This window comes from Oryctolagus cuniculus, chromosome 7 (genome assembly GCF_051225735.1).
Source record: "Oryctolagus cuniculus isolate XC-2025 breed Fujian yellow rabbit chromosome 7, ASM5122573v1, whole genome shotgun sequence".
NCBI classification, from domain to species: Eukaryota; Metazoa; Chordata; class Mammalia; order Lagomorpha; family Leporidae; genus Oryctolagus; species Oryctolagus cuniculus.
Window position 1 is genome coordinate 123,855,962 of NC_142873.1, and position 17,386 is coordinate 123,873,347.

The 17,386-nt window shown below is 36.8% G+C and overlaps 1 protein-coding gene across 6 annotated transcripts in view; it reads left to right on the forward strand.

Moving 5' to 3' along the window:
- LOC100353437 (AGBL carboxypeptidase 4) overlaps nucleotides 1-17,386 on the forward strand; it is a 1,500,799-nt gene that overhangs the window by 300,799 nt on the left and 1,182,614 nt on the right. For all 6 annotated transcript variants that reach the window (XR_016211041.1, XM_089300713.1, XM_089300715.1 and 3 more), the window contains exon 3: nucleotides 6,758-6,882. Coding sequence is in view for 5 of the 6 variants with exons in the window: in XM_089300713.1 (XP_089156839.1) it covers nucleotides 6,758-6,882 (125 nt within the window). In the remaining variant the exon portion in view is untranslated. The remainder of the gene's footprint in view (nucleotides 1-6,757; nucleotides 6,883-17,386) is intronic.

Below are 17,386 nucleotides of genomic sequence, written 5' to 3' on the forward strand. Positions count from 1 at the left end.
GTGGTGTCTGTTGTTATGCTTCCTTTTTCATCTCTGATTTTATTGATTTGGGTCTTTTCTCTTCTTTTTTTAGTTAGTTGGGCCAATGGTGTGTCCATTTTGTTAATTTTTTCAAAAAAACAGCTCTTCGCTTGCCTGATTTTTTGTAATGTTTTTTTTGGATTCAATCCTGTTAATTTCTTCTCTGATTTTAATTCTTTCTCTTCTCCTACTAGATTTGGGTCTGGCTTGCTGCAGTTTTTCTAGGTCCTTGAGATGCGCTGAAAGCTCATTTATTTGGTACCTTTTAAATTTGTTGATATAGGCACCTATTGCTATAAACTTGCCTCTCAAGACTGCTTTTCCCGTATCCCATAAGTTTTGATATGTTGTGTTGTTATCCTCATTTACTTCCAGAAAGTTTTTGATTTCTCTTTTGATTTCTTGAATGACCCGGTGTTCATTCAGGAGCATGTTGTTCAGTCTCCATGTGTTTGCATACTTTCTAGGGTTTCCTGAGTTGCTAATTTCCAGCTTCATTCCACTGTGGTCTGAGAAGCTGCATGGTATGATTCTAATTCTTTTGAATTTCCTGAGACTTGCTTTATGGCCTAGTATGTAGTCAATCCTAGTGAAGGTTCCATGCACTGCTGAGAAGAATGTAAAGTCTTTAGATGTAGGATTGAAAGTTCTGTAGGTATCTATTAGATCCATTTGGGCAATAATGTCGATTAAATCTTCTGTTACCTTGTTGATCTTCTGTCCGGATGATCTGTCTATTTTTGAGAGTGGAGTATTGAAGTCCCCCAGTACTTTTGCATTGGAATCTAAGTCTCCCTTTAAGTCCCTTAACATATCTTTTAAATAGACTGGTGCCCTGTAATTAGGTGCATAAACATTTATAATTGTTACATCTTCCTGTTGAATTGAACCCTTAATCATTATATAGTGCCCCTCTTTGTCACTCTTAACAGTTTTTGTATTAAAGTTTATTTTGTCAGATATTAATATGGCTACACCTGCTTTTTTTGGTTTCTGTTGGCATGGAATATCTTTTTCCAACCTTTCACTTTCAGTCTGCATGCATCTTTGTTAGAGAGATGTGTTTCTTGTAGGCAACAAATAGTTGGGTTTTGTTCCTTAAGCACATTTTAGAATCTTTTCTTTATGTTTCACTGTGGTGAGTTTAATTACTACGTGTTGTGGTGAGGATCTCTTTTGTTCATGTTTACATGGGGTTCTATGAGCTTCCTGTACTAGGATGTCTCTGTCCTTCTCCAGACCCGGAAAGTTCTCTGCTAAAAAGGCCTTCTAATGCTTTCTCTCTCTCCATGCCTTCAGGAACTCCTAGAACTCGAATGTGTGTTTTTTTTTTTTTTTTTAATAGTATCCTATAGATTCCCAACAATATTTTTTAGATTTCTAATTTCCTCTTCTTTTCTTTGGTTTGACTGTATACTTTTTTGTGCTCTGTCTTCTAAGTCCGATATTCTGTCTTCTGTTTCACTGACTCTGTTTTTTAGACTCTCTAATGTGTTTGTCATTTGATCTATTGAGCTCTTCATTTCATTTTGATTTCTCTTCACTATCACTCTTTCCTGTTCTACTAGTTTCTGCGTTTCATTTTGATTCTTCCTTAAAATTTCATTTTCACAAGAAAGATTTTCAATCCTGTCCAATAAGGATTTCTGTAGTTCAAGGATTTGCTTTCGATAACTTCTAAATGTCCTTATCATAAATTTTTTGAAATCCGTATCTTGCATTTCTTCTATCTCATCATCTTCATAATCTTGGTTTGGGGTGTTTTGTTTATTTGGAGGCATCATAGTGTCATTGTTGATCTTGGTCCCTCGATTTTTGTGTTTGTTTCTTGGCATTGTTAATTCTTCTTCCCTCACTGTGAGTTTTTTTTTTTTTTTTATACTATGTCTGTGTTAAGTGGACTGCCTGCTGTTGGAGGAGCCTTGGAGGCTTGAGATGGGTGTGGCCTGAGTGCTCTGCTTGGTTCTTCTGGGTTGCGGGTGTGTAAGGGTGACACCCTCAGGTTATGCGTGGTAAATCTCTCTGTATTTATTTATTTATTTTATTTTTTATTCAAGAGGTAAGTAATACCGCATGGCTGAGCAGAATTGATGGTATTTAGCTTCCGATCTCTGGCTTCTACCCAAAGAGTCCGTGCGGGCTCAGTTTCTCCTGCGGACTCCCACTGGGTTGCCTAGGCTACTGAATTGTAGCCTTAGCTCTCCCCTTTTGTTATGTATATCCTGAGTGGGGCCGGCTCTTTGTCTCTTGCTCCCCTTTGCAAGGTTGGCAGAAAGAGAAACTTGTCTGTACCAGTACCCCCCCACCTTTTTTTTTTTCCTTCTCTCTTGTAGTCAGTCTGGTGAAGTTTCCTGCCTCAAAGCCTGCTTCCCTCTAGATTCTGTCTGCCGTTTCCCCACCAATGTCTCCGGTTACTGAGCTCACCTCCCCTTCCAGCGCCGATGTGTGGACTCGGAGCCCTGGGCATCCCTGCTCTCCCCACTGGTGTCTGTGTCACATCCACTCCCCTTCCTGCACTGGCGCGCAGACCCTGCAGCTCCTGCGGCTCGGCTTCCGCACGGGGAGCGACCTTGCTCTCCCAGTAGGTCCTCCGAGTCACAGCCACTAGATCCGGAAGAGTTTCCTCTGCAATTTTTTCCTGATCTTTGTCTGAGGCTACCGTAACTCCACTTTTATTAAACTAAATTTTCCCGGACTATCGGTGCGCGCCCTCACTATTCTGCCATCTTCTCTGTTCATTTCTAAGAATGTTTCTTGTTTAAAAAAGCTATCCTGTCTGATCAATGTTTAGATATATTAGCATTTTATTAATATTGATTTCCTGCTATAAATTTTCATCCTTTTATTTTCCATCTGTTGTATACTGACGTGTAATATTGTATATTAAGTAATATAAAGTTTATGTATGCGTAATGTTTATCTTTTCTTTCATAAATGATTTTATTGTATGTATTTAATGTATACAAAATGATTTTTATATACTTATACAGAGTGAAATGGTTACCAAAGAAAGCATATTAACATATACACTATTGCATATAGTTACCATTCTTTTTTTTTTTTTTTTTTTTTTTTTTTTACAGGCAGAGTGGACAGTGAGAGAGAGAGACTGAGAGAAAGGTCTTCCTTTTTTTGCCATTGGTTCACCCTCCAATGGCCGCTGCGGCCAGCGTACCGTGCTGATCCAATGGCAAGAGCCAGGTACTTATCCTGGTCTCCCATGGGGTGCAGGTCCCAAGTGCTTGGGCCATCCTCCACTGCACTCCCTGGCCACAGCAGAGTGCTGGCCTGGAAGAGGGGCAACCGGGACAGAATCCGGCGCCCCGACTGGGACTAGAACCCGGTGTGCTGGTGCCGCAAGGTGGAGGATTAGCCTAGTGAGCCGTGGCGCCAGCCCAAGTTACCTTTCTTTTGAGTGTTTATTTGTGATATAATCTTAAATATACCCTTGTAGGAAATTTCCAATATATAATACTGTAAACCTCATTTTATAATTTACATATCTAGACGTACTCATCCTACCTAACTTCAACTTTGTACTCTTTGATATTTATCTCTGTATTTCCTCCTCTTATTCCTTACCCCTGGTCACTATGATTCTGTTTTGTTTCTGTGTATTTGGATTTTAGCTTTTTAGACTTAATATGTGAATATTATTATTTTTCTTTCTGTATTTGGCTTATTTTACTTAGCATAATATGTTCCAAAGTAATCCATTTTATTTTTTGTTATAATGTTTAATCCATTTACATTTAATGGACTTTAGTGATATTTTTGAGTTTAACAGATACAGCTTACCTTTGTTTTGTATTTGTTTTATACATTTTAGATTATGCTCTGTATTATTTTCTGCACTTTCATTTAAATAGAAGGAAGTTGGATGATTTAGATACATTTTTTGCTCATTTTAAATAGATGTTTTCAGAAGGTCATAAACTGATACTTAGTTGAGATATTTCAGATAATACGAGGAAATTAGTGTTCATACAAATACATATAGAAAGCATAATTTTCATAAAAATGGCAAAGATGATTAACCAAATAGTTACAGAATATCAAATATCAAATGTTTATTATTCTTTCAGAGAGTAAGCTTAATGAGCATAATGACAGTAACTGATTTATTAAATGCACTGTTGGATAACACATAACTTGGTTATTTTTGAATGAATGACTGAACAATTGAATAAATGAACTGATTGTAGCTAAGGTATACTCTGAAGAACAACTCAGTATAGTAAGAAGTCTAAGATCTTACCTTGTGCTTTAAACCATGAACTTAAAGAAACGCTAATGATTTCTGGTTTTCAGTTCACTCATCATGGGGTCATAGTGAGGTTTAATAACATAAAAGATGTCAAAATTTCCATTTTGAAAGAACAATCCTGCTTATTGTCTCATGTCCTAAACAAATCTGCATTCCACTCATTGGACTTTTTGAAAGGGAGGATAGAAGCATTATAAAACAGGTACAACATACGTTGAATCTCATATGTACTTAAATTTTTACTTAATTTACTGATTGACTCTGTGGATTCTTAGCTTCTGGTTTAAAAATGTAATTTGCACTTTGAGATAAAGGTTTCTGTGGGTTGATTTGAAGCTTTTGCGTTGTACCCCAGTAATCCTGCCTGTATTCATAGAAATTTTTGCCTATAAAATAAAGGAACTATGGCAATTCAATAAAAAAACTTGCTTTTAATTTTATTCTTATATAGACTTTTTATAATGCCCTTCTGTTATAATATTAGTATAGAAGTAAATATTCATTTTTCTATTTGTATGATCCTTAGTTTATAGTTAAGAAACCAGGTTGGAAAACTAAGTGAATTTTCCAAGATAACTCAGTAAGTGGCAGAATTAAAACTAACATGGCTCTTCTGACTCCAAGGAGATTTAGTAAACATTTTTGGATGATAGCAAAAAGACAATTTAATTGAGAAATCCCCTTGGGAATTCTGGGTACAATTGAAAGTAGAAAAATTAAGATGAAAGTCTCTGGCCCTAATTATTTCATATTTGTTCTTTTATATCAATGGAAGTTTTTAAATATGTTTATATCTAACTGGAAGTAAGTGTTCCAATTCTGGAAGGAGGAATAAATCTATCTTCTCAGGCCAAATTTTCATAACAGATGAAAACAATCTGAAATTCATTGATATGGTTTGGGAGTAGGAATGGTTATCTTACTCAGTTGGATCACTGCCTGATCAATCCTTAAATCAGGCAGTCAGTGTTACAGTTGAAATAACCTTAGAAGTTAAATAACTCAGTATTTTCATTTTGTGTGAGAAACCCTGAGAGGGTAAATAACTTACCAGATTGAACTAGAATCTAGGTCTGCTGATTCCTAGGCTAGGACTTCATCCATTTACAACACAGTGTGCCTAGAAAAGCCAATGCATACCAGTAAGTACCATAGGAAATAGTGAATGAATATAAGGCTAAAATTCAATTTTGAGTGTTTTTTTTTTTTTAAGAGCCAGACTCACTAGAGTTCATTTTAAAGCAAGATATTGCCTTGCTCTTTAATACCATCACAATATCTAACAATCAACAATGGCTTTGATGTTGTCTAGTCATTTTGACACTTCTTTAGCTGTTGATTATCTGTTTGGGAATTCACCAGATTCTTTATTTTTTCCCTTAGATTTATTTTATTTACTTGAAAGGCAGAGTTAGAGAAAGAGAGAGAGAGAGAGAGATGGACGGACAGACAGACAAACTATCTACTAGTTGACTTCCCAAATATCCACAAGAGCCAGGGCTGGGACAGGCTGAAGCCAGGAGCCAAGAATTCTATACAGGTCCCGTTCTCAGGGTGGCATGGCTCAAATACTTGGCCATCTTATACTGCTTTTCTCAGGAGCATTGGCAGGAAGCTGGGTCAGAAGTGAAGTAGCTAGGACATGAACTGGTGCCCATATGGGATGCCAGTATTGCAGGTGGTGGCTTAACCTGCTGTACCACAGTGCTGGCCCCCACCAGATTCTTTAACAACTTTATTGTATCCTGATATTAACATTTTGGGTAATTCACTGTTCATTAGAATATTGGAGAAAGGAGAGAAAAGAATGGATATGATACAAGCTTATATATATATTTTTTCTGTAACTTAGTTCTGTTTGTGGAGAAAATAGAAATTAAGTTTCATGATTATGAATTGAATATTATTATTCTTATGTAACCATTACTTCTAATTTTTTGCTTAAAACCTAACTCTACGTATTCTTTAATAAGTTCTGATAGAAGTTTGACATATAACAAGGACAGTACAATCTACAGAGCCCTGTTGTGAGAATTAAACAAAATCCCATGTATTAGAGGTAGTTTGTTTAGCATAAAGCTCAATATAATATACATAACATAATCATCCTCAGTTTTCTAACTGGGAAACTGAACTTTGAGTTCTTATCTTGGTTTATTTAAGCATAGGATCCATCTAGCACCCCAATCTGTCAAAGACATTTGTAGCACAAAGGTTCTGGGTCAAAAGGGCAAAGTTGCATGTATCACAACTTGGACTAGCTTAAAGCCTTCCTACACTAAGCTGCATTCAGCCCTTACACTGGGCTGCATGCAGAGCTGGAAGGAAGCCTTACAGATTGTGAATACTTAACCTACCCATACTAAATGATGACGAATGCCACTGTAAGAGCTCATAATAATTAAATGTACATACTATTGAGCTGCACAAACTTTTATTAAAGCACAATTCTTTAATTTTTATTACCAGGTAACCTTGGCCGGGTGGACCAGGTCTCTGAGTTTGAATACGATCTCTTCATTAGGCCTGATACCTGTAATCCACGCTTCCGTGTCTGGTTCAACTTTACTGTTGAAAATGTGAGAGAATCACAGGTGAGGAATATCATGGGGTGTGTTAAGTGCGGTTTTGGTAAGAAGAATATGCTTTTGTTTTCTTTAAGGAAGATAAAAATAATGGCAGTATTAGTAATATATTCTTGTTACCTATTACCAATGGTAGTTTTGTTTCAATAGACAGAGGAATAGGTACACTTTGGTAACTTTTATTGTTTGATGTTATTATAGAAACATTTTATCTGAGATGAAAGTGTTCTTTACTTATTAGAGTACCAGTGTGATATGCCAGGTTTCTTTGGGGGACACTACAAGGAAATACTGGGAGTGACTTGCTGTTGTGTTTATATAGTGTACTGTTCTAGTTTTTAAATCCTGTAAAGACCTGTAAGAGATGTTTCAGTCACAGAAAGAGCTTTTCTTTGATTGTATGGTAGGTGTTTATATCTTTTAACCATATGATTCTTGTAACTGATCCTCTTTTACTTTTGTTTGGCTGGTAGGAAACTCAAAGCCAATTTATAGCCCTCTGGAAAACATTTTATTTGTGTTGCTGTGTATTAATTTTTCTTTTCTTTCAAATGAATTCAACTCCCTTTAATTGTGATTTCTTTAGCTACATTTTCTACCTGTATGTTTTTGTAATCCTTTTCAGATCATGTTTTAGATGAAAGTATTGATGAAAATAGAGAACAAAATATGTATGCTTTGAGTTAACATTAATAAAAATTGTATCCTAAGAAAACAATGATTATTCTGTTATCTTGAGACAGTTGTTCATGGAAAACTCTGCATAAGCTCCATATTCATAGCGATAATATGATTCTCTTAGGTAGTCCTGTAAAGCAATGTCTGCCTTTTCCTTGCAGGTCACTTTTTTTTTTTCCTTTTTTAGTATATTTAGGGAGAAGATAAGGAGCTTATTTAATTTTTTCTCTTGATTCAGTCTTTCCTGCTTGGACTTTCACCTGGTTGTTTGCTTCTGTCTGTTTTTCTTTGCTACGAAAGGCCGGATATCAGATGGTGGTCATTGTCTGAAGTTTAGGAACTGTGAATCTCTCTTGACACAATACTGTTCCTGGCATGTTGGCTTCAGCAAAATAAGAGTGCAGGGATAGACACTTCACTATAGATTGTCGTAATTCTGTACACCACTACCACCCCAGGACTGAGTTCATAGAATGTGTACAGAAGTATTGGGGCTAACTGGAAGGAATAAAACATGGAGGACCCTAAACATTGTTTAGTAAATTTCACTAATCTCAGAATTTTAAAACAAAGGGGAGAAAAAAAAAGAGTTAAACCTCATGCAAAGAACCCCTCAAAGATAAACTTTCTTTTTTTTTTTTTTTTTTGCTGTCTTATAACAGAGTTCTTATTTTCAGTTTTTCGCAGTAATAATAATCATACTCCTCTCCTTCGGCTTTAGGAAGACTTACCTGCCTGAGGGGATTGACCTTTCTGTTCCACAAAGACAATCAATAGTCCTGAAAGTCTATTCCCAAAGTCTGTGTTACTGACTCTCGAGAGTTTAACTCACAAGAGGCATTCACCACGTATATTAGACTAAATTTTGGCATTTCAAATCTGGGTCCCCCAAGGTTCTCTCTCTGTTGCCATGAGTAAACATAGCAACCTGTTTTGTTACTTTCTTATGTTGGTAACTGTGGTTATCATAGTCATACACCTCTGAAGAACAATTCTGGAACAGTTTAGTCAATTCTTATGAAGAAAAAACATATTTTCTTTTTTTTTTTTTGATTTTTTAAAAATTTATTTGGGCCAGTGTCACGGCTCACTTGGCTAATCCTCTGCCTGCGGCATTGGCACCCCAGGTTCTAGTCCCGGTCGGGGTGCCGGATTCTGTCCTGGTTGCTCTTCTTCCAGTTCAGCTCTCTGCTGAGGCCCAGGAAGGCAGTGGAGGATGGCCCAAGTCCTTGGGCCCTGCACCTGCATGGGAGACTAGGAGGAAGCACCTGGCTCCTGGCTTCGGATCGCAGAGCACCGGCCATTAAGGGGGTTAACCAACGGAAAAGGGAAGACCTTTCTCTCTGTCTCTCTCTCTCACTGTCTAACTCTACCTGTCCAAAAAAAAAAAAAAATTATTTGATAGGTAGAGTTACAGACAGTGAGAGAGAGAGAGAGAGAGAGAGAGAGAGAAAGTTCTTTCTTCAGTTGGTTCTCTCCCCAAATGGCCACTAAGGCCGGCGATGCACCCATCTAAAGCCGGGAGCCAGGTGCTTCTTTCTGGTCTCCCATGTGGGTGCATGGATCCAAGCACTTGGGCCATCTTCCACTGCTTTCCCAGGCCACAGCAGGGAAGAGGATCAAATGGGACTAGAACTGGCGCCCATTGAATGATAGTGCCCACAGGTGGAGGACTAACTGAGTGTGCCACAGCGCCGGCCCCTGGACGCATTTTCTTAAAAATAGTATAAACTGCCATATTTTCTAATCCATATAAGGGGTTTTGCTTTTCCTCTGCTTGTACAATATATGTACATCCTTTAGCTTGTTTACTGAATCCAGAAACCTAATAACATAAGAAATGGAGTTGATTACTTTTCAAACAACAGAATCATCTATTTTCTTTACATCTTTTGCTAAATAGAGACTTAACAGAAGATTAAAAATTATACTTTTTAAGCTTTGGTTTACATTAAATTCTTGACCTTTTTTTTTGTTTGTTTTATTTTGTTTCATTTTTGTTTTTCTGTCTTTCCTTTAGTGTCTATAAAGCTTGCATAGCTTATACAAGTCAGGAATAGAGTTGAAGTGTGAGATGACCAGAGAATTAGGAAAGAAGTGTTCCTTCAGTTATACCTTTGAGAGCAGTTGCTCATATATTTTTGAGTTTCTTGTTTGTTCTTCTAAAGTTATGTTCTTTTGGCAGTTTAAAATGTCTCTACTAAAGTCTTTACAATATCTTTACATCTGAAAACTATATCTTGTCTATCAATAAAATAAGTAAAATAAATGTATTCCAAGGGGTTGTTCTAATAAGAGAGTTGAGAATGTTAAATGGATGCTTATTTTTAAAGATATTAGAATCAATATTTTCTTTGTAAATTCTGTCTACATATGCATTGCTATCCTGCTTTTGTTACATTTGGAAGTAAAAAAAAAATGTTTATCTGGTTTCCTGGAGCCTGATACTTTATCAGCCTCTTTCTGTGGGCCATTGTCTCATCCACTATAATCACATTATATAGTTATGGAAATCTGTTTCAAGAAGGCATAAAGATCTACTGCAAAGATACAATATATATCCCTAGCTCACAGGATATTTGTTTTCATGGTTGTCTACATGAAAGAGAATAGTGTTACTATTAAGTTTGACTTGTAAGGTCTGCTTTGATAATGTCTTCCTATAATCTTTTCCATCTTTCCAATTTCCATTAAAACGAGAGTTGTATGAATGTAATCTAGTCAAGAACCACTTTTAGAGCTTGGTACTAGTAGACAAAAACAGTATTAGTTATCACAGGCTGACTCTGTTAAATGAATGTTAAAAATTACAGCATTAAATATACTGTTTGTTTAAACAGGTTTAGCTTTTGGGTTATTTGCCTTGATTTTTTATAATGCGATCAAAGCCTTGAACATAGAAATGTATCCCAGAACTGTTAACCCCTAAAAGTAGTTTCTAAATAGTGTATTTACAAGAGTCCATGAAAATTAAATGTCCTGGTACCTTCATGGAAAAGTAAATTTCTCTCTGTAAAATTGATATTAAATATTCTTATGTGAGAATTTATTATTGATACACTTGTGTGATGTGAAAGCAGATCTTCCTATTTAAATGCTTATGATAAAACCTCAGCCAATAAAAGGAAATAAAATTGTATTCCTGGACTATTTAAAATCTTTTACATTATTTTTATATCTCTAAATTTATCCTTCTCATTTCTGATAAGGTAACCAATGCTCAATGTAGTAAATATGACAAATATGATTATTACAAACAGAAAAAGCTGTACACATCATCTTACAAACTGGAAACAAATATTGTTAATTTTTGGCATATTTATTTCTAGGCTTATTTTTTGCTTTATTTTTTAGAGAATTATTAAATTTATATCTTTTTAGAAAGAAGATATAAGCATTTACACAGTCAATTTCTTATTAAAAATTTGATAATGTAACTCTATAATAGCTATTTGGCATTGGGCTGGGACCTTACTTTTGGGCATAAAGATTTTTTTCTATTATATATTGTTATAAATGACAGTGTAGTGAACATTTTTATGTAGGAATGTTAGCCAAATTTTATATTACTTCCTTGGCATAAATATACATGGGAAGAACCGATGAACAAAGAATATGAACATTTTGAAGACTTAACGTATATTTATAAATTGCCATGAGGAAGGTTATACTGTTTTGCTATCAGTAGTGAATGAGATTTCCTTCCTTGAATTTCTGGCTTTGTATTGTTTTATGAACTCACATGTTCATATATCCATAATAAACTATTTTTTTTCCTCACTTACTTGAAGCTTTGCCCAAATAAATGGGATATGATACAATGTCTCAGGCCTCTAGCCATAAAGAAATTAATTGTATCCCCAGAATAACATGGGACAATAAAAAACATCCATACATTATTTTGTCTTGTTTCTTCAATTCATCAATTCTGTTTTGCCTGGGTATCCTCTGAGGTATGTGACAGGAGATAAAAACTAGAATTATTTTATAATAACAAGATATTTCTAAACCCTCCTGCCTTGGCAGGTCTGCACCAAATGATTTTACAAGCCCTCTATGGTCCACAAGCCAGATATTCCCTACTCTTGTGTTACTATCTGTAAAGCAAAAGTGAAGATCCCACTATGTAAGGATATTGCTATATTTAAATAATTCAATGTATGTAAAAGTGACTTGCATGGTATTTGCTAGATAATAGGAGCTCAATAGGTGATGGCTATTGTTTTTTTATTTTTTTATTTTATTTTTTTAAAGATTTATTTATTTATTTAAAAGCCAGAGTTACATAGAGAGAGAAAGAGAGGCAGGGAGAGAGGTCTTCTATCCGCTGGTTCACTCCCTAGTTGGCCAAAATGGCCAGAGCTGCAGAGATCATAAGCCAGGAGCCAGGAGCTTCTTCCAGGTCTCCCAAGTGAGTGCAGGTGCCCAAAGACTTGGGCCATCTTCCACTGCTTTCCCAGGCCATAGCAGAAAGTGGGATCGGAAGTGGAGCAGCCAGGACTTGAACAGGCCCCCAAATGGGATACCAGCACTGCAGGTGGTGGCTTTATCAGCTATGCCACAGCATAGGCCCCTGTTTTTTTTTTTTTGTTTTTTTGTTTTTTTTTAATACCGCAATAGTAGTAGTGATAAGAATAGTAATAGGAACAGTGAGAACAAAAGCTACCATCATGGCAGATTGCTGCTAGAAAACTTGTAGTATCCGTACCTCCTCTTTCTCATCCTTTCAAAAATCTATTGCTATTATCATCTTCATCAGCAAGCAAAATGTAGCTGTTAAGAAAATGGACACTTTGTTAGGCATACATGTTTTCTAGGCCTAGTACTACTACTTGGAAAAATGACAGACCTTGGGTTATTAATCTATTTATCTATTTGGGTTCTCAATTTCTATATGTATTTAGTGGGTTTAATAGTATTACTTAATAGAGCTAGTGTAAGAATTACATCATATGATAATGCATGTAATGAATCTAATGTCTAGTACAAAAGCAGTGGTCTACAAATATTATCTATTAATAATTGCTTCCAGTACTACTTCCACAAAATAAGAACATAGGTTCTCATTTTCTCTGTCATTCAATTTTCATTTTTATAGCTAACATTATAATATGATTTTAGTTCATTTAACCCTTAAAACAATCCTTGGAGATAAATAATATTTTTGATGGATTTTTTTTATTAATTTGAAAGGCAGAGAGAGACAGAGATAACAGTGTTTTTTATTCATACTATTTGTTGAACTCTTTACTTAGTGTAGAGTTAATCTTATGAGTATAAAGTAAAAAAAAATAAATCTTTATAAACATTAACAGAGGTAATAGGAGAGGGAGGATCTAAGAAGGGTGGGAGCAAGGGTGGGAGGGATGGTAGGGTGGGAAGTATCACGATTTTCCTATAGATGTATATATGAAATGGAGTACATGAAATCTGTATACCTTAAACATTTAAAAAGAAGATTATTTTTGTCAGTTTGGCAATAAAAGGTATACTGAGCGGGAAAAAAAGAAAAGTATTTCATCTGCTGGTTCTCTCCCTAGAAGGCCACAACAGCCAGGGCTTTCAGGCTCAAAAACTGAGCTAAATAAATTTCTTTTCTCTATAAAGTACCCTGGTATTTTTTTTTTAAACTTTTATTTAATGCATATAATTTTCCAAAGTACGACTTATGGATTACAATGGCTTCCCCCCCATACCGTCCCTCCCACCCACAACCCTCCCCTTTCCCACTCCCTCTCCCCTTCCATTCACATCATGATTCATTTTCGATTATCTTAATATACAGAAGATCAGCTTAGTATACATTAAGTATGGATTTCAACAGTTTGCTCCCACACAGAAACATAAAGTGAAAAATAATAGATGATTTTTTTAAATGATGATGAAATCAGAGCAGACCTATTGTCATGTTTAATCCCAGTGAGAGTCAAGTTGGGAATTGATAATTTCTTTTTTTTTTTTTTCTTTTCTTTTTTTTTTTTACAGAGGATCAGTTTAGTATGCATTAAGTAAGGATTTCAACAGTTTGCACCCCCATAGAAACACAAAGTGAAATATATTGTTTGAGTACTCGTTATAGCATTAAATCTCAATGTACAGCACATTAAGGATAGAGATCCTACATGAGGAGTAAGTGCACAGTGACTCCTGTTGTTGACTTTACCAATTGACACTCCTGTCTATGGCATCAGTAATCTCCCTATGCTCCAGTCATGAGTTTCCAAGGCTATGGAAGCCCTCTGAGTTCTCCGACTCTTATCTTGTTTAGACAAGGTCATAGTCAAAGTGGAGGTTCTCTCCTCCCTTCAGAGAAAGGTACCTCCTTCTTTGATGACCTGTTCTTTCCACTGGGATCTCACTCGCAGAGATCTTTTGCCAGAGTGTCTTGGCTTTCCATGCCTGAAATACTCTCATGAGCTTTTCAGCCAGCTCCGAATGCCTTTAGGGCTGATTCTGAGGCCAGAGTGCTATTTAGGACATCTGCCATTCTATGAGTCTGCTGAGTATCTCACTTCCCATGTTGGATCACTCTCCCCTTTATTTACTCCATCGGTTAGCGTTAGCAGGTACTAGACTTGTCTATGTGTTCCCTTTGACTCCCAGTCCCTTCACCATGACCAACTGTGAACTGAAACTGATCACCTGGAACAGTGAGATGGCATTGGTACATGCCACCTCGATGGGATTGAATTGGAATCCCCTGGTATGCTTCCAACTCCACCACTTGGGGCAAGTCAGCCTGCGCATGTCCCAAATTATACATCTCTTCCCTCTCCCATTCCCACCACCATGTTCAACAGGGATCACATTTCAGTTAATTTTCAACACTTAAGAATAACTGTGCATCAATTACAGATCTAAACCAGTCATATTAAGTAGAACAGATAAAAAAAACTACTAAGAGGGATAATGTATTAAGTTGTTCATTAACAGTCAGGGCTATGCTGATCAAGCCACCATTTCCCATAGTGTCCACCTCACTCCAACAGGTTTCCCTCTTGGTGTTCAGTCAGTCGTCACCGATCAGGGAGAACATATGGTATTTGTCCCTTTGGGACTGGCTTATTTCACTCAGCATGATGTGTTCCAGATTCCTCCATTTTGTTGCAAATGACTGGATTTCGTTGTTTCTTACTGCGGTATAGTATTCTAAAGAGTACATATCCCATAATTTCTTTATCCAGTCTATCGTTGATGGGCATTTAGGTTGGTTCCAGGTCTTAGCTATTGTGAATTGAGCTGCAATAAACATTAGGGTGCAGACCGCTTTTTTGTTTGCCAATTTAAATTCCTTTGGGTAAATTCCAAGGAGTGGGATGGCTGGGTCGAACGGTAGGGTTATCTTCAGGTTTCTGAGGAATCTCCAGACTGACTTCCATAGTGGCTTGACCAGCTTGCATTCCCACCAACAGTGGGTTAGTGTCCCTTTTTCCCCACATCCTCGCCAGCATCTGTTGTTGGTAGATTTCTGCATGTGAGCCATTCTAACCGGGGTGAGGTGAAACCTCATTGTGGTTTTGATTTGCATTTCCCTGATTGCTAATGACCTTGAACATTTTTTCATGTGCCTGTTGGCCATTTGGATTTCCTCTTTTGAAAAATGTCTATTGAGGTCCTTGGCCCATCTCTTAAGTGGGTTGTTGGTTTTGTTTTTGTGGAGTTTCTTGATCTCTTTGTAGATTCTGGTTATTAACCCTTTATCTGTTGCATAGTTTGCAAATATTTTTTCCCATTCTGTCGGTTGTCTCTTCACTCTCCTGACTGTTTCTTTTGCAGTACAGAAACTTCTCAATTTGATGCAATCCCAATAGTTGATTTTGGCTTTGACTGCCTGTGGCTCCCGGGTCTTTTCCAGAAATTCTTTGCCTGTGCCAATATCTTGAAGGGTTTCTCCAATGTTCTCTAGTAACTTGATGGTGTCAGGTCGTAGATTTAGGTCTTTAATCCATGTTGAGTGGATTTTTGTGTAAGGTGTAAGGTAGGGGTCTTGCTTCATGCTTCTGCACGTGGAAATCCAATTTTCCCAGCACCATTTATTGAATAGACTGTCCTTGCTCCAGGAATTAGTTTTAGATCCTTGATCAAATATAAGTTGGCTGTATATGTTTGGGTTGGTTTCTGGTGTTTCGATTCTGTTCCATTGGTCTATCCATCTGTTTCTGTACCAGTACCATGCTGTTTTAATTACAACTGCCCTGTAGTATGTCCTGAAATCTGGTATTGTGATGCCTCCGGCTTTGTTTTTGTTGTACAAGATTGCTTTAGCTATTCGAGGTCTCTTGTGCCTCCATATAAATTTCAGCACCATTTTTTCCAGATCTGAGAAGAAGGTCTTCGGTATCTTGATTGGTATTGCATTGAATCTGTAAATTGCTTTTGGGAGAATGGACATTTTGATGATATTGATTCTTCCAATCCATGAGCATGGAAGATTTTTCCATTTCTTGGTATCCTCTTCTATTTCTTTCTTTAAGGTTTTGTAATTTTCATCGTAGAGATCTTTAACGTCTTTGGTTAAGTTTATTCCAAGGTATTTGATTGTTTTTGTAGCTATTGTGAATGGGATTGATCTTAGAAGTTCTTCCTCAGCCATGGCATTGTCTGTGTATACAAAGGCTGTTGATTTTTGTGCATTGATTTTATACCCTGCTACTTTTCCAAACTCTTCTATGAGTTCCAATAGTCTCTTAGTAGAGTTCTTTGGGTCCCCTAAATACAGAATCATGTCATCTGCAAAGAGGGATAGTTTGAGTTCTTCCTTCCCAATTTGTATCCCTTTAATTACTTTTTCTTGCCTAATAGCTCTGGCTAGAACTTCCAGAACTATATTGAATAGCAGTGGTGAGAGTGGGCATCCCTGTCTGGTTCCAGATTTCAGTGGAAATGCTTCCAACTTTTCCCCATTCAATAGGATGTTGGCTGTGGGTTTTTCATAGATTGCTTTGATTGTATTGAGGAATGTTCCTTCCAGACCCAGTTTGCTTAGAGTTTTCATCATGAACGGGTGTTGTATTTTATCAAATGCTTTCTCGGCATCTATTGAGAGAATCATATGGTTTTTCTTCTGCAGTCTGTTAATGTGGTGTATCACATTGATTGTCTTGCGCACATTAAACCATCCCTGCATACCAGGGATAAATCCCACTTGGTCTGGGTGGATGATCTTTCTGATGTGTTGTTGCATTCTATTGGCGAGAATTTTATTGAGGATTTTTGCATCTATGTTCACCAGGGATATTGGTCTGTAATTCTCTTTCAGTGCTGCATCTTTCTCTGGCTTAGGAATTAAGGTGATGCTGGCTTCATAGAAAGAATTTGGGAGGACTCCCTCTTCTTCGATTGCTCTGAATAGTTTGAGAAGAATTGGAGTTAGTTCTTCTTTAAACGTCTGGTAGAATTCAGCAGTGAATCCAGCTGGTCCTGGGCTTTTCTTTGTTGGGAGGGCCTTTATTACTGTTTCAATTTCTGTCTCAGTTATGGGTCTGTTTAGGTTTTCGATGTCTTCCTAGTTCAATTTAGGCAGGTTGCATGTGTCCAGGAATCTATCCATTTCCGATAGGTTTCCCTGTTTGCTGGCATACAAGTCCTTGTAGTAATTTCTGATGATTCTTTTTATTTCTGTGGTGTCTGTTGTTACATTTCCTTTTTCATCTCTGATTTTATTGATTTGGGTCTTTTCTCTTCTTTTTTTAGTTAGTTGGGCCAATGGGGTGTCAATTTTGTTTATTTTTTCAAAAAACCAGCTCTTCGTTTGGCTGATTTTTTGTAATGTTTTTCTTGATTCAATCCTGTTGATTTCTTCTCTGATTTTAATGATTTCTCTTCTCCTACTAGA